The following is a 22,619-nucleotide window of genomic DNA, read 5'->3' on the forward strand; positions in this document are numbered from 1 at the left end:
GTTCCCCAATGTATATCTAGGGCACATAGTAGAAGCCCACACATGCTTACTGAATGAATTAATGATTTAACCAAATAGCGAGCGACTGAATAAGTGGTTGAACGAGAGGCCCTCAGGACGGTGCGTGGGGACAGGAGACGACAGGGAGAACCAGCTCGACAGGGAGCTGGAGATTTGGACGCAGCGCGCAGGACGCCAGGGACAGTCGGCGTGCTGAGGTCACCGGCGCCGGCCCCGGTGACGTCATCACGCCCGCGCTCTCTGCCCGGCTGGCGCTCTAGCGCCGCCGGCGCCTCATCGGCTGTTGTGGACACCGGGAGCTTTCCGGTGAGCCCGATCCAGCGCAGGTAGCCTGTGGAGCCGTTTGAACCCGCCAAGGCCCCCGAGGCCCACTTTCCCTGTCGTTGGCCGTCAGCCAGCAGGCCTGGCCGCTGTACCGCGAGGAGAACACCTCCTCAGGGCCATGTCCAGGCCGAGTAGCGTCTCCCACCGGCCGTCGGCTCCTGGAGGGGGCGGCGGCAGCGGCCCGGTGCCGTGTGGCCCTGCGGGAGGCGGCCGGGCCAAGGGGCTGAAGGACATTCGTATAGACGAGGAGGTGAAGATCGCGGTCAATATCGCTCTGGAGCGTTTCCGATACGGGGACCAGAGAGGTGAGGTTCCCGACAGGGACCCCGCCGGCTGCCCCACCTCCCGGAAGCCCGGTCCCTCGTGGGAAGGGGCTGCCTCACCGGAGGGAGGGGAGACGGGGGCGGTCCACCGGGCCCGGGCGAAGCGGGCGCGGGGCTGGGGCCAGAGTTGTGAGCCTTGCCCGGGGATGTGAAGAGCCCCGTGGCGTCCTGCGGCTCAGCCGGGTTACGGGGCACTTGTCTGGCGTCCGAAGGCACGAAAATCAGGTTGCTCAACTGCAGGAGGCATTTCTTTCCCCAGGGAGAGGCCTTTCGGTAGCTTTGCCACAACTTTTAGGTATTGTTAAGCCTCTACTTTTTTTTTTTTTTTTTTAAAGGAGGTGGTGGTAGCCTTAATCGAGGTACGTTTAGTTTGAGTTTCGGAAGTAGAGGAACAGAAGAAAATTCGACGAATAAATGCAGTGGCAATATGTAGTGCTTTGTTTACATCCTGGAAGTATCACTCTAAACACTTAAAAAAAAAAAAGAAACTCGTTCTGTTAGACGAAACGTCTTCCATACCTCTTAAGGTTGGAAAGCTACTTGTCTTGGGTCACACAGTGCAGAACCAGCAGCTGACCTGTGATCAGTACAGTATATTGAGAGCTCATTCCGATTTGCTGCTCTAAGTAGAGAACCCCTTATTCTGGAAGCTTAGAGTCTTTCCCTCTCCCCCCAAAAAAGGACCTGGACAGAGTGATTCTGAACTTTCATTAAACAGAGGTGAAGCCCCAGAAATATACAGCATCATATCCAGTCTGAGACAGTGAAATAGGGATTCTATGCAGTTTTTGAAGGCAAAGACACTGGAATCTGATACTGAGCATTCATAATACTTGAGCATACCTCATCCTTGAAGGAAATAAACATTTTGTTGGTTAAGCAAGTAAGTTAAGATAGTAAAATATGTTCATCAGGAGCTCAAGATTTCAGCACAAGAGGACTAATCTTTGGTGAACATCAGGGTCCTTTATCACATTTAGGTTTAAATGTTATTAATATCAGAATTCTGGTAGACATTCAGTGGTTAATTAGTACAGGCATATCTCATTATTGCTTCACTTTATTGTGCTTTGCAAATACTGTGTTTTTTTACAAATTGAAGGTTTGTGGCAACTCCATGTTGTCAGATGATGGTTAGCATTTTTTATCAATAAAGGATTTTTAAATTAATTGTGTATGTTGTTGTTTAAGACATAATGCTGTTGCACACTTAATAGGCTACAGTGTAGTGTAAACATAACATAGGCCCTGGAAACCAACAAACCAACATAGGCCCTGGAAACCAAAAAAATTTGTATGACTTGCTTTATTATGATATTCACTTTATTACAAGGGTCTGGAATCAAACCCACAGTATCTCCTAGGAATGCTTATATCTATTTTTCACATAAAATATGATAATTTGATTATATGTTTATATAATTTTTCATATTTTATAAACATATATGTGTATTGAAGTACCTTGAAGGAAAATTGCCGATCCACAAATGATGCTTTGTGTTTTTTTCCATGTAGAAATGGAATTTCCTTCTTCTTTGACCAGTACGGAAAGAGCCTTTATTCATCGATTGAGTCAGTCTCTTGGTTTGGTTTCTAAAAGTAAAGGGTAAGCTGACAAGTTTTCTTAATTGAAAAAATTACTTACCGAAAAAGAGAAATGTTTTTGACTAAATAGTTATTACTGCTTTAGTTAGATTCACATCCTTAATTATATTGTGTGTAGATGATCTGATTCATGTCTGTACCAAACTCAGCTCTTTGCTTTTCTTACTGTCCCCCTTTTTTGTTTTCCCTGATTGGGGGAGAGTGGGAGAAGAAGGTAAATTTTAAGATGTAAAGAGAATGGTTTAAAAGTTGAAGTTGATTGCATTGAGAAAGGTATTCTCTTCTTGTATGGAAACCAAAACTTTTTTCTTGAAGAATGGATGGACTAAAAATAATAAGTACAATTATTTACAGAACTTTTCTCTTTTAATGCTACTGTACTATAATGGTATGGTTTTAGAACACATGCTTGTTGTTTTTTTTCATACCAAGTCACGAATCTGATGATTAGAACTGATTAAATAAAACTGAACAAGAGGAAACTTAAATATTTTTTGAAGATCACTTATCCATAGTGGGGAAAAGTCATTTGAGCCATCCATATTGAAGAACTCTAAAATTCTGTGGAGTTATTTTATTTTGGGAATAAGAATGATGGGATTGATATAGAGTTCTTAGTATTGGTGCTATTGACGTTTTGGACTGTATAATTCTTTATTGTGGAGGGCTATTTTGTGCATTGTAGGATGTTTAGTAGCATACCTAGCCTTCACCCACTACATGCCAGTAACACTTCCACCCCCAGTTGTGACAACCAAAAATGTCTTTAGACATTTCCAAAATCTTCCCTGGGAGCAATATTGCTCCTGGTTGAGAACCACTGAGATTGGGGGAAAAAAAGATGAAATTTCAGCTTCCAGCTTTTAGGTTAAGAAGAGGGAAAACAAAGCCTTAATTAAGTAAATATATTAATAACTAAATAGAAGGTCCTAAGGTGAAAGTAGCTGAGGTTGCAATGTCTTTCATATGAATGTCCACCATAGTGATGATACAGTTACTGACTGAGACAAGGGATGTAGCTTAGGTGCATGTGCACTTTGAACATCACTAAAAGCAGTGTTGGCGTCCTGGGAAGGTTCCACCCATATTATAGTCATCTGGATAGGTAAAATATTGCACTTGAAAATAAAAAGAAGGCGCAGGGCCACAATCCTTTGTCCAAAAGGGCCTGGGCCAAATATGTTTTGAGATGCAGATTTTCAGATTTCAGAAAGGCAATAGGGTATATTAGCAGTATCTTATATTTCTTGCTGAAAAATGTATGATTATTGACACTAAGGTAAATAAAGATCATAAATAGCTTCATGTTAATTTAACCAGGCTTTGCTGCCAAATGAAGTTGCTGCAGACTTTCAGAAGTCTGCCACTTTTCAGAGCTGTTTGAATTTAAGGGTAGTAGATAAGAGATTGTGGGCCTGCACTAGAAAATATCTGTTATAAACACACTGTTCTGCAGCTACATCATTTCTGTGGTTACATGGGTTTTTAATTCTAAACAGTGAACTTGGAAATGACCTTTAGAAATTACTCTTAGAAAAGCAGTCCATTGGACTAGACTACCTCTACTTTTGTTCAGTAGCATGATCCTTTAAAGGATGGTCCAGAGACGAAAAAAAGTTTGGGGGGGAAGGGGAGAGCAAGTTATCAGGACAAAAAAAGGGGGATGAAGAAACATTGAAGAGACAGAAAGAGGAAACAGGAAAGAGATGCTAAGGGAATCAAGGCAACCCCACCTATTATCTCATCCCTACTCCCTATATCTAGTGTTCCATAAATCCTCTTCTTAGTAAATGTCCTAGCTCTTTCCCAATCCCTTTTTATCTTTGAGCAAACTTAGTACAATGTTTTTCTAGTGGTCCTTGTCATTTTCAAATGCCTTTCCTTCTTTTTACATATATAAAGAACTAAATCACTTTGAATATATTTCTTAAATCCTTTCTTTTCATTTATATGAGAATTTGTACCTGACTTGTATGGGTTTTTCTGTTCACTCTTGAGTAAAGATCTTTTATTTTTAACCTCCTAGAATTAACTTTGTTAATTTAGGATAGTTAAGTTAGTTAATAATTGTTAAGTTAGTCTTTCTGTTGTATGTTTTGTTTTTTTTTTTTGTGCCTGGTATTATGATTCCATAATACCTATTTGAGAGGTGTGGAGGAAAGGACAAGAAACCTGGATTCTAATCCCAGTCTGTCACTGCTTTGTTCTTTAGCTTTGGTCATGTCCCTTAACTTTAAAGGCCTGTTTTCTTAAATGTAAAAAATGAAGGAGTTAATCTCTATGTGTTGGTTAAGATTCTGTGATCCCGTAGTTTATTTTGAGTTTCTTACAAGGTTTTTAAAAAACAGATTCCAGACTTACTGTGTGATAATTTACAGTTTTTTTTTTTCTGATCACTGTTTAATTTTTTTAAATCTCCTTTCTTTCAAAATGAAGGCCACATGTGTTGGATTTTGTTTTTCATCTCCTCTTAGAGAGTTGGGTTTACTTTGAATTGATTATTTTCTTTATAATTGCTCATCTTTTGGTAAAAATACTCTTGTTGGAGTAACACCCCCATTTTGTGTTCTTCACTATATCCTAACGTTTTCTTAGACATTCCAGTCAAGTTTTCCCATACCCCAAATTTCACCTCCTTGTAATTTGTTCTGTTTTTCCTCAACCTATGTCACTGTGTTTTGGTTCTAAGAGCACACTTTTTTGAGTCTTTAATTTGTTCATGAATAAAACAAAATTCTTTCCTATTCTTCTTAGTCCAAGTTAGACAAAAAGAAATTTACAAGATGAACTTTGTTAAAAACTTGTGGAAAGAGAAAATATAAAGTGTATGAAAGTAGGTTTTTCCAAGTACAGGTTTTTTATCCTGTGATTGCTGAAGGTGCTGCTTAATAGGTATCCAGTTATTCTACTCACCCTGACCAGGAGGCTCTACCGTACAACAAGACCCCCTTTCAGATCTGAGTTACTGCCTCCCTTACCTCCTGCCATGGAAGATTGCATACCGCACTCCACCTCTCTTCCCCTAGCTAAAACAGAAAATGGGTTAAAAGTGATGAACCCTGTTAGTGAAGTTTTGGATATCCATTAAATAAACCCCTACAGTGCGCAGGAATAATAGTAACAGTAGCTAACATTTATTAAGTGCTCTTGTGCAACAGGCATTGTGCTAGGTGCTTTAAGTAGATTATTTGATCCTCACAACAGTCTTGTATGGTAGGTTCTATTTTTTCAATACCTGGTGCCTGTATAACAGATGAGGCAATTCGAGCTTAGAGAATTAAATAGTTTTCCCAAGATCACACAGCTAGCAGGTGGCAGAGCCAGCAATCAGACCTAGTTAATGTTTAGCTAATTAATTTTTGTTTTTCACAGTGAGTTCATAACAGTGTTTTAGGAACTGCGAGGAGTTAAGACAGAGATATTGGATAAAGCTCATCTCTAAGTTGCTTATTGTCCATTAAGTCACAAAAAGAAAAAAATTTACCACAAACATAGCATCACATGAAAATAATTGTGTTTAGTGACAAAAATAACTCGTTTGGTTTATTATTTTCTAGGTAATCGTAATAAAGCACAAATTTGTATGATTCAAACTTTAATAAATTTGTAATTTTGTATTACAGTATTGAGGAGAGAATGGTTTGGAGTTAGATCTTTGCATCTGTCTGCTTAGTGGAAGTATAAATTAAAGGGATATGAAATTAAGTATATACTAGACATCAAACAAATGTGTATTTTTTTAGAGGCATTAGCTCCTTGGCGGCTGTGAGCTTTTTAAGCAGTGATTTCAGATTTTGGCTCTTTAGCAGATTTTTAAACTGTTCTCAGGTTTGTAAAGTGGGGAATAGCAAGATGTATGGTTGTATTTGAGGTAGATTACTCAGTAACATGCTGTGTAAATGAAACATTTATTAATATTAAAATTGCATCAAATTTGATTAGTTATATCATCATTTTTTCTTTAAAAAGAAGAAGCTATTGAAATGTCATAACTTCATTATAACATGCATGATTACTTTTCCCTTTGAAAGTTAGAAGTTATGATGTTCTTATCTGTATTTGTAGGCCATTTACTTTTATACTTAAATATGGCATATAGGGCTTACATGTTATTATTTAAAAAAATTCTTGTGAAGTTCATTTATCTAGCATCTTTTCCATGTTGTGCAGGTAGTTTCTAGTCAATTTTGCTGTGTAAAGGGAACTACTAGATATTCATCAAATTATAGTGTTGGTTACCTTGGAATGAAAGCATGATGATGAGATTTCAGTGTGTTAGTTTACATAGTAGGACAACTCTACTATATTGAATGTTTTCATCCACACAATAATGAGGTGAATATTTTGCCAAAATTTCACTAATTTTTTAATTATATATCAGTGTCACTGTGGTGCTGAATGGGGTAGGAGTGAGCCCTAATAGCACTAATAGTAGAATTTTTTTACTAAAACATAAAAACTATCAAGTTGATACTCTCTTTCTGTCCCACCATCTGGGTTCAAACTGAATTTAGTAAATTGTAAATGGTAATGACTAAGTACTCACACTTGCTTAGTATGAGTTATTGTTATAGATTAATGCTGAATTATTATTAGGCAACCTATGTTAGGAAAGTTTCAATCTGACCTGTTATTTTAGTTGTGAGCTTATTGAGGAAGGAGTATATTTTCCTCAACTTTGTAATCGTAGCTTCTAGCATGGTGCCTGGCATACAGTATGTAATCAATATATGATGAATGATTATGCTTGAATGAATGAATAAAATAAAATTAAAAGTGAAATATAGCAAAACTTTCCTGAGATGATTTTTGAGAAAATTAAAGCATCTTGGAGCTGATAGAAATACTAGAGGTTTTAAAATTCTGTGTCAGAGAAGTAAAATGATTTATTTTTGATCACATAGCTAGTTAATTGAAAGATTATTACTAGCTGAACACAAGCCTCCTGACTGTTGCTCTAGTGCTCATTTCAGCACACTTCTGGCCTTCTATAGTTAAAATTTTATGAAGTACATGGAACAGAAGGGGAATGAATGATTGAGTCTATCATGACTGTACTGAGGTTTCAGAAAAGTCCATGGGAAAAGAACCTACTACAGAGAACATCTCTAGAATCCAATAATTTTGATTTACCATGGAAATGACTAAAATTTCTAGATCAGTTAGATTTTAATAAGCTCATCTTTATGCCATCATTTAAGCATCACTAAGCACTTGTCCAGGAGTAGATGATGGCATAGAAAGGGTATAATTCATTGAGGAGTTTCCAGAAATTAAAAATCTTGGTAAATTGAAAGCCTCACTTAGAAGACTTAGATAGCTAAGGCTGTATAGGTTAATCTTCAGTTTCATGTCACTCTATAGTGAAGATATTGTTGAAAATATTTAAATTAGATTTAGGAATTAGGAAAATTCTAAAATTTAATTTAGAATTAGTAAAATTATATATATAATTTTCATTGTATTTGTGGGTTTGTTGCTCATTTCTATAATATGATAGTGGCATTAACAAATGGCAAAACATTTTATGAAATGTTTTGTGTAACTCTTTTTGGTACAAGAAACGATATTTTTTCCTGGCTATAATTATAATTATAATAATAGCTTTCATTTATTTAATGTGTACTTTGTAGCAGATACTGCCCTTTACATGCATTATCTTATTTAATCATATGAAGAGTCTTTTGAGGCAGGTATTATTATTATTATTATCATCATCTTAGGCTCAGAGCTATTAAATAATTTGCTTGTGGTCCCACAGCTAGTAGGTGGTAGAGATAGGATTCAAATCCAAGTCTGTTTGCCTTCATAACCCAAGCTTTTTACAGTACTACATTGTACTAGATTATAGACATGTATTATTAAATCATTCAAAATACATTTGAGGACTTCCTGTGTGTATAACATTGTACTTAGTACTCCTAAAGCTACAGAAGTCATCAAAGACATAATTAGGACCATTTAAAGAAGTAAATATACCTACATCAGGTAACTTGAGAACAGTTATAAATCATCATTACCTTATAATTGAAGGCTAGAGTCAGAAGCTTTGAAAAACTTTTTTTTTTCCCCAGTATACATCTGAAAATACTTATCAGTAGTGCTGATTTATGTTTTTTTGGTCCAACCACTAAACTTGGCTTTCTTAACAGGTTTTCATGGGAGTGTGACATTACCAGCATACTGGAGAAACATTCAGTGGGATATATTAGTCTGGACCACTGTTATAATTGGACCACCATAATGTTTTCATTATCAATTTTAGATTCTGTTGTTCAAATTGATTTTCTCCCTCTATATGTTTCCCAGCATGTATTAACTGGTGATGTTTCATCCACCATGAAGCCTGCTAAGACAAACTTTAACACTTAAGGGTAAGTAAGCCTTTTTTTTTTTGCTGATTTAAAATTGGATTTGCAGCATTTTAATTGAAAATGGTCTTGTGGACTGTTTAGCATTAAATTCCTCTTTACTGAATTTTCTGGGATTTCCAGCATCTTATCCCAGAGCATTTTGATCTTTTTCAGTGTTTTGCTTGAGACATGTTTTCTAAGTAGCCATACATCATATGTGAACAAATTGACTATATATAGTAAATAAATGATTTTTATTAATATTCAGAAAGGGAGCAAGTAGATACCTAACTGTGAAGAAGAAAGATGGATCAGAAACAGCTCATGCAATGATGACCTGTAATTTGACTCATAATACAAAACATGCTGTTAGGAGCCTAATTCAAAGATTTCCTGTCACCAGTAAAGAGCGTACTGAACTTCTGCCTAAAACAGAAAGAGGAAATGTGTTTGCAGTTGAAGCTGGTATGTATTTTCTGGGGAGCTTCCTTGTTTATCCTATTATTTCTTGACTGTTCTTTTTCCACTTAAAATTTATTTTTAAAAACTAACATGAAATATGATTTCTCAATTTGAATAGTTGGTTAGAAATGATTAAGAGTTGTGAAGATTTTGGAATGAATTGCAGTGTTAAGGCATGTCATTAAGTTAGACAGGGTTTTTTGTAAAGTGTTACAGTAATAGCTAAACATTTATTGAGCACTTATTGTGTGCTAGACAGTATACTAAACTCTACATAGAGCCTCATAGCAACCCTTGCAAGGTAAGAATTTCCCCTATTTCACAGGTGAAGAAACTGGGGCTCAGAGCAGTTAAATTTGTTCAAGGCCACTCAACCAGCCAGTAAACCACAAAGCTGGGATGTGACTCCAAAGTCTGAACTTTCCTATATTATGCTGCCGTGACATACTAATGAGTGGGATTTTGAATTGGGACTTTAGCTTCTGGGAAGAGACAGGACAGAGTCTTCAGTACATTAACTTGCTCAAAGGTAGATAAATAAATATATTTAGGTTATAAAATGAAGTAATTTTACTATTTGGAAAAATAACTTTTTTAATGAGAAAGTTATTTCTTTTATTATCTCCAGTGAAAGAATCTGCATAATTTCTATTGGTGGAGTATGTTTGCAGAATGTAGAAATGGATGGTGCTAGCTATCAAGGAGTTTTAAAAATACATGCACATAAAAATATTTTGAGTTATGTGAAGAGTATAAAACACATCATGCCTTTTGTATTCCTATCTGCTTAAATGTAGATGTTGGCTAAAATGCACAATTAGGAGATTTGTTAAGCATTAGGACCTTATATTTACACATATCATTCTGTTTGATCACATGATCTTACATGCTAACTTTAAACATAGAGGGTTTTTTATTTTTCATATGTGTTTTCATACTGTATGTAACAGAATTTATAAGTATAATATACATTGTTTCCTACTCTAAAATTATAATTTTCTGTGTTATAATTGATAGAAACAAGGCTGAAAATTATTTTAGGATATCAAAATTGCGTTTTATTTTTAATGATTTTTGAATGATTGATTTTTGTTCATTTTTAAACATTGTGCACCAGGAATACTTTTGGGAAATTTGCCTTCTGATTGATATAAAAATGTGTAACATTCTCTAAGAATATTGTGTGGCAGTACAACAGCTGAGGCATTGCTTTTTAACTTTAGACTGAGTAGAGAAGAAGCACTTGAAAGGAATTACATTAGAAATTACTTATTTTTGTTTTTTAACTCTTTTTATTGTTGATCATAAATTTTTTTGTTCTCTTATTCATTTTCAAAGAAAACCGGGAAATGAGCAAGACAAGTGGGCGACTCAACAGTGGCATATCTCAGATTCCAGTGAAAAGAGGAGAATCTGAATTTGATTCTTTCAGGCAGTCTCTGCCAGTGTTTGAGAAACAAGAAGAAATTGTTAAAATAATTAAGGAAAATAAAGTAGTTTTGATTGTAGGAGAAACTGGATCTGGAAAGACTACACAGGTTTGTTTCTTCTTTGTTGTTTATAGAAGAAAAAATTATTTTATGTCGTGATAGTTTTATATCAAATTTACACTACATGTATTTTAACAAAAACAAAAAAGGAACTTTTGTTTATTTTAATGGTTATTTCAGAAATAAATTATTACTGGAAGTACATTTTGAGAATTTGTAGAAAGGTAATATTTTAAAATATTTATTTTTAAATTAGTACATAAGGGCTTTATTTAAACAGAGGTGAGGTTGTGATTTGGTATCATGAAAGGAAAATGGACTTTGACCTTCAGTTCAGATTCCAGCTTCCACATTTATTGAATGTGAAATTTTAGGCTAGACTTGTAACTCTTGAAGCCAGAGTCCTCATTTATAAAATGGTACTAACAATTGCTACCATTCGAGGTGGGGTTTAGAGGTAATGTCTGTGAAGTACCTAGCATAGTGTTTTTACATAGCTAAATTAAAAGTAATATTGATAACAACAAGAAGTGTTAATATAAAGTTAACATAAAGTGGGATTAGTATGACATGTTTGACTTGGATGTTTAGAATCATAGTACTTCATTGTTTATGAAGTTTCACTCATAGGCTGACAAGGTTGGAAGTAAGCATGGTACAATGATATGACCTTTTCTTGTTTATATTCTTGAACATGTTAGCACGTTGAAACAGTAAAATTACTTTGCTTTTGATTGAGGTGCAGATAGAATAGTCAGTATAATTTTACATTTTCTTCTTCTCTTCTATGGACAAATAAATTTGCTTTTGACAGTTGCTTAAGATTTCCTATGCTTATATTGGTTGGTTTCATAAAGTTAGATAAATAAGGCAAGGTGGTAGGAGAGGTTGACTATAAACTTTATCAGTTATTTACTTGTGGGACTTAATCATTTTCACAGAAGTGCAACTCGTTATACCTAAAACTTGAGCCTATAAAACTAATTACAAACATGATGAAATTTTTATATGAAGACAATGTATAAGATTTTTCTTCAACATGATTATGATTAAGTGAAATTCCATGGAGTTCATGCCAAAGAATCTGTTCAGATGTCTTAGATTGTTATAATTGTTTTAGTATTAGAAAGTTTTGCCAGTTGATGTTAATTGTAGCCATTTTAATTATATCAAATAGAGATAATGAAAGTTTTGATAAAATATAACAAATATGGTTTTATTTAAATTATTTGAGTGTTCTTCCTAAGGATATTTGTATACTGCAATTATGGATGTCTATTTTCACAATTATGTGTATCATTTTACTAGGTATGAAAAGATCTGGAGAATTTAGTTAGGAATTAAATATTATTCTCTTTGCTTTTCAAAAGAAACTATTAATCTAAATGGGTTTAAACCTAAGAAATAATTGTATCTTGTTCAAGGAGTTCAAGTAAAATTACTAATGTTCCTGTCCTATGAAATACAAATATGACAGTTTGAAGTTAATATCATTAGCCATTTTCATCTTTCCTTTGGGAGCGTTAGGAAGTTATTTGCCTTTTTTTTTTTCGTTATGTGGGCGTCTACCGTTGCGGAGCACAGGCTCCGGACGCGCAGGCCCAGCGGCCATGGCTCACGGGCCCAGCCGCTCCGCGGCATGTGGGATCTTCCTGGACCGGGGCACGAACCCGTGTCCTCTGCATCGGCAGGTGGACTCTCAACCACTGCGCCACCAGGGAAACCCCTATTTGCCTTTTGAATGTTCATTATATAAAATTCAAACATTATAGAAAATATAATGTTTTTATATTTCTCCCTGGTTTATTGTCAGAAACTTGGAGTATATGTTTCTGGGTTTTTCGGGGGATTGTTTGTTTTGTTTTTGTTCTCTTTACAGTATTGATATAGATTATTTTTAAAACAAACATGGGATAATATGTATACGCTTTGCATCTTGCTTTTTTCACTTAATAGATATTGGATATTTTTCTGTGTTAGTACCTAGCGATAGACCTCATTTTTTAAACAATTGAGTAGCATTCCTGAGCATTTTTGTAATAACAGTGATAAAATAAATGACTGTTTACTGCGTGCTGAAGTTTTACAACAGTTATCTTAATTAAACCTCTTATTAACCCAAGATATGTAGGCTTGTTATTATCTCTTTTTACAGATGTGGAATAAAAACTAAAACTTACAGATGTTAATCTACCCAAATTCACATAACTAGGAAGTGGCAGAGCAGGAATCTTACTCTGTACTTACTTTATTATATTGCATCCTAATATTTCTTTTCTAATTTGTGGGAATGTTTTAATAGGATAAATTCCTAGAAGTGGAAATGCTGGATCAAAAATATTGCATTTAAAATTTTAGTAGCTAGATTAACTAGTTACTGTCTGTTAATTCAAAAAAGACTTATCGTATTAAAATAGTACTGAATGTATTGAAAGTTCCCATTTCTCTAAAACTTAGGTAACAATGGATATAATTTATTTTTTACCTTTATCAATCTGATAAGCAAAAAATAATGTTTAGTTTGCATTTCTCTGATTCTTAGTTGAGTATCTTTTCGTTTGCTTATTATCTATTTATGTTCTGTGAGTTACTTATTTATATCTTATTTTTCTTTAGGTTTAATCACTTTGGATTTATTTTTAATAATGCTTTGTACATTATGGATACATGGCTGTTATGTGTTATATATCTTAAAAACAATTTCTCACAATTTTTTGGTTGCTTTTTTAGCTTTGCTTATGGTATCTTGATTAGTAGTTTTACATTTTTATTTAGTCAAATCTGTCAGCCTTTTTTTAGGGCTTCATGCCATGCTCAGAAAATCACTTTCTACCCCAAGATTAAAAAACATTTTCCTACAAATATTTTATTCTAATACTTTTATATTTGTAGTTTTAAAAATCCATCTGGAGTTTATTTTATTGTGTCATATCAGGTAGGAATCTAACTTTTTTCCTTATGTTAGTATCTAGTGTTCCAATATGTTAGTATCTAGTGTTCCAATATAATTTTCATTTAATAATCCCTTCCCCCGATTTTAAGATACTACTTTTTAAAAATTGAAGTATAGTTGATTTACAATATTGTGTTAGTTTCAGGTGTACAGCAAAGTGATTCAGTTTTATATATATATATATAATTATTTTCAGATTATTTTTCATAATAGGTTATTACAAGATATTGAATATTGTTCCCTGTGTTATATAGTAAATCTTTGTTGCTTATCTATTTTATGTAGTGTGTATCTATTGATCCCATACTCCTAACTTATCCCTTCTTCCCTTTTCCCTTTGGTAACCATATGCTTGTTTTCTATGTCTTTGAGTCTGTTTCTGTTTTTTAAATAGACTCATTTGTATTATATTTTAGATTCCACATATGAGTGATATCATATAATATTTGTCTTTCTCTGTCGGACTTACTTAGTATGATATTCTCTAGGTCCATCCATATTGCTGCAAATGGCAACATTTCAGTCTTTTTTATGGCTGAGTAATATTCCATTGTGTACATATGTGTGTGTGTGTGTATATGTATGTGTGTGTATATACATATATGTGTATATATATATATATATATATATATATATACCCACCACATCTTTATCCATTCATCTGTTGATGGTCACTTAGGTTGCTTTCATGTCTTGGCTATTGTAAATAGTGCTGCTGTGAACATTGGGGTGCATACTACTTTTGATCAAATACTAAATTTCTGTAGTACCTGGGTATATTTTTGGAATTTTTGTTATGTATTTTTAATTATCTGTTCCTACACCAAGATCTCACTTTTTGAATTTTGTAGTTTTACAGTATGTAGCATAATATTCCTCTTTATTATTAGCTTCTCTTTTTAGATATTTCTTAGCAGTTTGTTTGCATTTATGCTTCCGAATGAACTGGTCAAATTTTAAAAAATCCTGGAGGGTAAGACGTGCATGAAAAGATGTCCTTTTCACTCATAGTTAAAGAAATGAAATCAAAACAATAATTATATTTTTCAACTATTAGATTGGCTGAAATTTAAAAATTGATGAAATCCAGCATTTGCATAGGTGTTGGGAAAACAGCATCTTCTGCTCTGTTGGTAAAAGTATAAATTGTTTTGAAGAGCAGATTGATAATTTTTCTATAAAAATTTAAATTTATATATACTCTTTGACTCCACATATATTTGTCTTTGCGTAAGTATGTGAAGATAGATGTTCACTGCAGCATTCTTTTTAATAGTAAGCAACAGCATCAAAAATAACAAGCCTAAACAAACTGGAAATTACTTAATGTATAGTCATATTTGTTAAGTTATAGCACATCCATAAGATGGAATGTGCAGCTATTAAAATGGATTAGGTAGATCTGATGTGTTATTAAGTGACATCTGCAAATTACAAACATTAAGTATAATAATGACTTTGTGTGAATAAAAACCTGTTTATATACACAAATAATTTAAGTTGTATAAACTTTTTTTTTCCCCAAAAGAGTTTATAAGAAAATTAACAGTAGTTACTTTCATGGAGAGGACTATTGGTAGTAGTATGGGTGGGGAAGACTTTTACTTTTTATTTTAAATCTTTCTGACCTGTTTAATTATAGAAAAGTGTCTGCAATCCTGGTATTAGGCTATTTCTGGTTTCTTTATATTTTTCACTATTTAAAAAATTCCAATGGAATTTTGATTGTTGTTTCATTGACTTTATAGGATAACTTGGGGAGAATTGACATTTTTGCAATATTGATTATTCCTATCCAGTAATATGTTGTATTTTTCTAGTATATTCCCGTCTTTTATGTTTCTCAGTAGTGTTTTATAATCTTGGTTTTTCAGTAGTGTTTTATAATCTTTTTCATGTAAACCTTAACTATTTCTTTATAATTCTGTTTTTAAGTGTTTTAGTTTTAGTTTCTATTGTGAACAAGATTTTTTTAAATTACATTTTTTAGCTGATTATTAGCAGTTACATGAAAGTTATTGGTTTTATGATTATTTTATGTTTGGACATTTTACATAACTTTTTTAGTTCTGATGGTTTTTCAGTTGATTGACATGGATTTTCTGGATATACAATTATGTTGTCTTATAGTACTTTAAAATTTGTTTCAGATTCCTCAGTTCCTTTTAGATGATTGCTTTAAAAATGGTATCCCCTGCCGTATATTTTGTACTCAACCAAGACGATTAGCAGCTATTGCTGTGGCTGAAAGAGTTGCTGCAGAGAGAAGAGAAAGGATTGGTCAGACAATTGGGTATCAGATCCGTTTAGAAAGCAGGTAAAGACAATTCACCTGTAGCTTTTTATCATTCTCAGAAAAGACTAAATATTTATATTTCACTAAATATAGAGCATGTGTTAGTTGAAAAGTTAGATGATCATTTTGCTCCAAGTAAGTTTATAATAGGCCATTGAGCTCATGTCTAAACTTAGTGAGGTTTTGAATAAATAAATAGCTTGAAAAAGAGTTTGGGCCGTAGATAGAAATCCTGTTTCATAGTTTCATGATAAAGTGCAAGTTATTTCACCTCTTTGAGTCTTAGTTTCCTCATGTATAAAATGGGGCTAATGAAAGCATCTAGAGCACAGGTTTGATGTGAAGTTTATAGTAAGCACTCAGTAAATGTTAGTGACAGAATTGATTATTATTATTAGTAGTAGTAATGCTAGTAGTACCTTCTTGAGAAGTAGTACCATTTCTTTGCTCATAGTTATTTGGATATAGTGATTCAAAAAGCTAATCTCATTTATGATACACTTTTTTCCCCCAAGTAAAAAATGTTTAAGATCTTTAAAAAAAATCTTTTAAGTTCTTTAACAAAATAATTACTAAATTAATAAAAGGCTGTTAGTAATAATAAATTTGTGAGATTGTCAGGCATAAAATACATATTTCACATAACTTTGCTAATAAAGCATATATACTAGTACACTGTTATATTAGTAACACTTATTAAGTACAAAGGACACTAGCATTTAATATATGACCTTGTTTTAATTACATAAAAGATTTGTAATTGTGAACTTTTTTGATTTTTTAAAAAGGGTTTCTCCAAAGACACTTCTGACATTTTGCACCAATGGGGTACTGCTTCGTACTCTGATGGCAGGAGATAGTTCATTGTCAACTGTGACACATGTTATTGTGGTAAGAATATTTAAATTTAAATATCTAATTAAATTTTTAGAATAGGATATAAATGAGAACCAATTTTTTTAAAACAGGCTATTCTAATCAAGTTACTTTTTTTAAACTTTTATTTTTTATTTTTAAAGATTTATTTATTTAATTTATTTTTGGCTGTGTCGGATCTTAGGGTCTTAGTTGCTGTATGCGGGATCTTCGTTGAGACATGCAGGATCTTTTGTTGTGGAACAGGCTTCTCTCTAGTTGTGGCCTGCAGGTTTTCTCTTCTCTAGTTGTGGTGTGCAGGCTCCAGGGCATGTGGGCTCTGTAGTTGTGGCGTGCGGGTTCCAGAGCATGTGGGCTCTAGTTGAGGCTCAGGAGCTCAGTAGTTGTGGCGTGCGGGCTTAGTTGCCCTGCGGCATGTGGGATCTTAGTTCCCTGACCAGGGAACGAACTCATGTCCCTTGCATTGTAAGGTGGATTCTTTACCACTGGACCACCAGGGAAGTCCCTCAAGTTACTTTTTATTGTCCATAATTGTTAGAAATAAATATTTTATATTAAATAAAGATATTCTTACCATCAGGTTTTATGAGTGAGAATAAAATAAGTAGATAGTTTTTTAAAAAGTGCTTTTTATATATGAAAATGGCACATGTATTTTAAGAGTTCTCCAGAATGGTGAAAGTTTTCTTTTTTCTCTGTGCTTAGTCATCTGATTTCTCTTCCAAATCTTAGAGGCATACTTTAAAGTCATTTAACTTCATGGTTAAGCTGCTAAATTAACTAGCTCCTGATGAAATAAGTAGATGAATTACCACCTTGTTAAAGAATTCTAAGCTTTTATCCAGTTTGTGTCAGAAAACTTAGATTAAGTTTTATAAGCTTGTGATAGAGCAGCTTTTGGAAACTTATTAGTTCTGTGCATTCAAACCACAGGATGCACCTGGTCCTGATGCTAACAGAAGCATATTAAAATAGATTTTGTATTTATTAAAATTACATTAAATTAGACTCCACTAATTCAGCATTTGTTGTAGTTTTTGTGGGAAAAAGGGCCGTGTTTTGTTACCCACAGTAGGTCGTTAATGTCTGATTATTTCTAAATTGTCCATAATACAACATTTTCACTAATTGGCTGTGTCCACATTTAACTTGAATTAGTGTGAAACCCAGCAGCTCCATAATTTTAAAGACTTTATTTTTGTATTTTAACTGTTCCATGGTTTTGTTTTTGTTTATTGCAGGATGAAGTACATGAAAGGGATCGATTTAGTGATTTTTTACTTACAAAGTTAAGAGATTTGTTGCAGAAGTACCCAACTTTGAAACTAGTTCTTTCTAGTGCTGCCTTAGATGTAAATCTTTTTATGAGATATTTCGGGAGTTGTCCAGTGACATACAGTAAGTTAAACTGTCAGATTTCTTCTAGGATTTGTATGAAAGAATACTTTTTTGGCTTGATTTTATTTATTATAATAGAAATTGGGGAATGTTCTGATGTATAGAGCATCTGTTTATGTTTTCTCTGAAATATGCTTAATCAGTCATATCTATATATTTTCGTCCTCTCCTTTTCCATCTACAACTCTTTGGTATTGTGTAGTGAGCCTGTTCTCTAGTCTTAAAAGGAGATATGCTTTATTTTGTATTCCCCTTTAAATTCTGTCCTATAGCTTTGCCTTTATTGCTAGACTCTTTCAAAGAGTAGTCTTAATGCCCGTGTTTACCTCCCATGTACTTCTAAATATGTTGCCACTTAAATTTTGTCCTTATCCTTTAATCAAATCTGGTTTTTCCACCAATCTCTAAAAAAATTATTGATTTCCTCCTCAAAAATTGAAAAAGTTGTATGTGTTTACCTCAGTGAAATAGTACAGACATTCAGGGAAAAAGTTCACAATCACCTGTCTTCTTTTCATTTCATATCTTTTCTTCCCTGAGATTACTTGATGTTGAAGCCTAGTGTATATCCTGTCTCACCTTGTCCATGCTCATACAACATATGTAAATATATACATATATATTGGGTTTATAGAAAATGGTTTTTACATAAATGGGCACATGCCATATACAATGTTTTGCAATTTGCTTTATTCATATGACAGTATATCATGAACAGTTCTCCAGTTTAGAAGCTCTAGATGTAGTTCATTATATTGAAGAACTGCTTTTATATTTCCTAGTATGAATGTACCATGATTTATTTAACCATTTCTTAATATTTGGACATTAGATTGGTCCTGGATTCTCCCTTTCCCCTACTATAAACATCGTTGTTATGAGCATCCTTCTACATATATTCTTATATATTGGTGCTCTTATTTCTAAGGATAGATTCCTGAAAGTGAAATTGTTGAGTAAAAGAATGTATCTATTTTTAATTTTAACAGTAAGATGGTTTTGTCATTTTACTTTTTCAAAAGGCTGAAATGATTCACATTTCCGCAGTTTATGGGGCTATTCATTTGTGCATTCTTACCAGTATTGTTTTGAAATTGATTTAATTTTACATAAAAATCTTACTTATATTTTCCGTAGTATTTCTCATAATCGTTACCCTTTTTTTGTGAAATGCTCGTATCCCATAATTTATTTGCCAGAACTACATCCTAAGTCTCATTCTGTATTACAGCCTGTACTTTCTTGGTCTCCTCTGTGGGCTTCTCTTCTTTTGCATCGTGCTTAAATATTGATATTTTTGAGGATTTTTCCCATGACCCATTTTTTTCCTCTTCCTCCCTTCTCTCCCCTCCCTTTCCTCCTTCCCCTCCCTTCCCTTCCCTGCCCTTCCTCGCCCTTCCCTGCCCTTCCTCGCCCTTCCCCATCCCCTTTCCCTTCCCTTCCTTCTTTGATTTCTTTGCTTTTTCTCTCTTTCCTGCTCTATGCTGTTCTCTACTAGGTACTGGGGGTGCACAGTTAGTTTTCCTGGAAGATCTCATTCTTGACCTTGCCTTCTACTTTCTCTTGCACTGATGAGTCCTGAATCTTTATTTCCCAGTTCAAACTGTTCTCCAGAGCTTTGGACTTGGTTGCTTATAAGCAGTTCCCCTCTAATATGCCCAAACTGAATACTTAATCCTTTCTAAAAAATCTGCTTCTCTTGTGTTGCCTGTTTTGGTTAATCATACCATTGACCTAATCACCTAAGTCATAAACCTGTAAGACGTTTTGCTCATAATATTACTGGGTGGTAAGGCACATAAAATTTATGCATCTGCTAATTGAAGGTCATTTTGGCACCTAACATTTGACCAAACCCCGGCTCCCACAAGCCAACCTGTTTTTCTTTTAGCTTTCCTTGTCAGCCTCAGAAAATGACAACATCATCCATTGAGTTTTGTAAGCCAGACTTTCAAGAACTGTGGTTGACACTTCCTTATCATTCTTCCATATCCAATCTAATGCTGAGTTCTGTGGATTTTACTTCCCATCTATCTAGTCTGTCTGTCTCCTTCCATTTTTACTATCACCAATCTTGTTCAGGTTAGTGTCCTCTTCATCGTGAACTATTGTAATTGCTCCTACCTGGTCTGTTTCATCCACTCTGGTTTCTTTTAAATCCATTCCCCATGTTGCAGCCAACGTGGAATTTTCAGCCAGATTTCTGAAGTGGAATTTTGATGATGTTAAATACTCTCATGAGCTTGAAACTTTGAACAACCTTTACCTCAGAATAAAGACCTAAACCCTTAATAAGACTTATCTATTTCTTCTGCCTCATCTTGAACTACAATCCCTTCTTCACACCCCTCTTCACATCATGTTCCAACTAGCTTGGCCTTTTAGTTCCTTGAGAACATCATACTCTTTCCCACCATAGGGGCTTTGTACATACTGTTTTTTTCTTCATAGTATACTCTTTCCTCTCTGTGTAGCTTAGTTATTTTGTTTACTCCCTTCTCTTGGTTCTCATTTTTCTCAGTGAAGATGCTTTTCTTGATTCCTTCAAATTCCCCTATTATGTACTGTCATGGTATCTTGTACTTCTCTCTCACAGGACTTTTTACAACTTTATTTTTACATTGATGTTTTGGATTATTGGATTAATGTCAGATTCCCCTGCTAGATTACAAGCTTCAAGCTTCAAGAGAGCAGGAGGAACTCTGTTTCTGCTTACCATTTATATTCCTAGTGCCTATCATGATGCCAAACAATCAAGTAAATAGTAAACACTGGAAAAAAACATGCAAATGAACAGTTGTCTAAAATATAGATCAGAGTTATATTTAAAGGACAGTATGAGGATCACTTGACCTATGGAATTGCCTTTGGATTAATATTCAGATTTATTAATTTGAGAATCTCATGTTTTTATGTGAATTATCTCTAAGATGCAAATTGACTGTTTAAAAAAATTCCTATTTAGTACAGGGAAGACCATTTGAAGTAAAAGAAATGTTTCTGGAAGACATTTTAAGAACTACTGGATACACAAATAAAGAAATGTTAAAATACAAAAAGGAAAAACAACGAGGTAAGCTTTTTATCAAACAAATATAAAAGAAAATTACTATTGATATTGACTTTTTGGAGTACTCCAGTCTTATACTATGCAGATACAAGGACACTTGAAAGTATTTCTCTCTGTGTATAGTTGTAGAATATTATATTAGAATACTGTCCCATATGGAAGTTCTACATTCTGGTTTATGTCTAGAAGTTATAATCTATAGAGAGGAATTGAAAGGGGATGCCAGAGTTGAGGAGGCTGAGTGTGTCTGTATCCAAATATTCAACCACTATTTTAAGGAGGCAGAAGATTTGTGCTGGCTGTCCCCAGCATATGTTATAGAGTGGGAGTGGGGAGTGGGTGAGGAAGTGAAAAGAGTAGCATATGAGTAATAACAGGCTCATCTTTGGTATAATTGTTGAGTTTTTCAAATCTTGATATTGTTATGAATTGCATCAGTACTTTGAATTTAACATTACTTGCCTATTAATACATCTCTTATGATTTATACTATATCTCAGCTTTTGAATTAAGGTTAAGTTCCTTTTGCTTACTTTTAATTACATTATTCATGATGGAAGACTTGGCTTCAAGCTTTGATTCCTTTGTTTAGTTAGTATAACCTTGGACAAATAATCTTAACTTCTTTGGATTCTTCACTTGAAAAAAGCAATTAGCAATGCCTGTGTCACAGTGCAGTGCTGAATCACTAATATGTAAATTATAAAACTTCTGGTTCTCAAAACTTTTGAAGATGAAAATTGAATATAACTTGTGTCTCAAACAGAATGGTGGTAGAAATTCAATAAATGATTTTCTACAAAGTGCTATATGAATATTAGTCATTGATTTAAACATTATTTGTTATATGGCTAAAATACTGTTCATTAAATTATGTCCTGATTCAGAAGTAAACTTCTTACTAGTAGATGAATAGATGAGGTTTTATAAAGCAGTTTCATGTCTCCTTTTGGTTCAGCATAACACATTTTATTGAATGTTCCTAATTAATATATTTTTAAAAAGTAACTTTAAAATAAGGCCAACTTTTAGGTATTTTCAGATTCACTTAATTTTTTTAAACAAAGAAATATATTTCAAAAAGCAAAGAATTTATCTACTTATTTTCTTTGGTAATTAATTTAGAAGAAAGACAACAAACCACACTTACAGAATGGTACTCAGCTCAAGAGAATACTTTCAAGCCTGAATCTCAGAGACAGAGAGCTGTCCCAAATGTAACTGAAGAAAATGATTTATTGGATGATGGTGGTGATGCCGTCTTCAGTCAGTTGGTAAGACCTCAGTGGTTTCACACTGCTATTTTGAGTGAAAATTGTGTAATTTAAAGAACATTTCATGAGATTATATTTTTTATTACATTCTTAAGGCATAATTCCCTTAGTTTATCTTAGACTACAACACATTTTTCAGAATAATTTTCTACACACTTTTTTTTTCAAATAATG

At 33.9% G+C, this 22,619-nt stretch overlaps 1 protein-coding gene across 3 annotated transcripts in view; it reads left to right on the plus strand.

Moving 5' to 3' along the window:
• The first annotated feature begins 270 nt into the window (after nt 1-270).
• The window catches only part of YTHDC2 (YTH N6-methyladenosine RNA binding protein C2), a 67,795-nt gene continuing 45,446 nt past the window's right edge, over nt 271-22,619 (plus strand). For 2 of the 3 annotated variants that reach the window (XM_060296126.2, XM_030869865.3), the window contains exons 1-9: nt 271-650; nt 2,184-2,274; nt 8,895-9,091; nt 10,427-10,626; nt 15,682-15,848; nt 16,616-16,718; nt 17,945-18,101; nt 21,067-21,174; nt 22,297-22,445. In XM_060296126.2, coding sequence (XP_060152109.1) covers nt 464-650; nt 2,184-2,274; nt 8,895-9,091; nt 10,427-10,626; nt 15,682-15,848; nt 16,616-16,718; nt 17,945-18,101; nt 21,067-21,174; nt 22,297-22,445 — 1,359 coding nt within the window. In that variant the 5' untranslated portion in view covers nt 271-463. The remainder of the gene's footprint in view (nt 651-2,183; nt 2,275-8,894; nt 9,092-10,426; nt 10,627-15,681; nt 15,849-16,615; nt 16,719-17,944; nt 18,102-21,066; nt 21,175-22,296; nt 22,446-22,619) is intronic. The other variant, XM_060296127.2, reaches the window with a different exon arrangement.

This window comes from Globicephala melas, chromosome 3, assembly GCF_963455315.2.
Source record: "Globicephala melas chromosome 3, mGloMel1.2, whole genome shotgun sequence".
Taxonomy (NCBI): Eukaryota; Metazoa; Chordata; class Mammalia; order Artiodactyla; family Delphinidae; genus Globicephala; species Globicephala melas.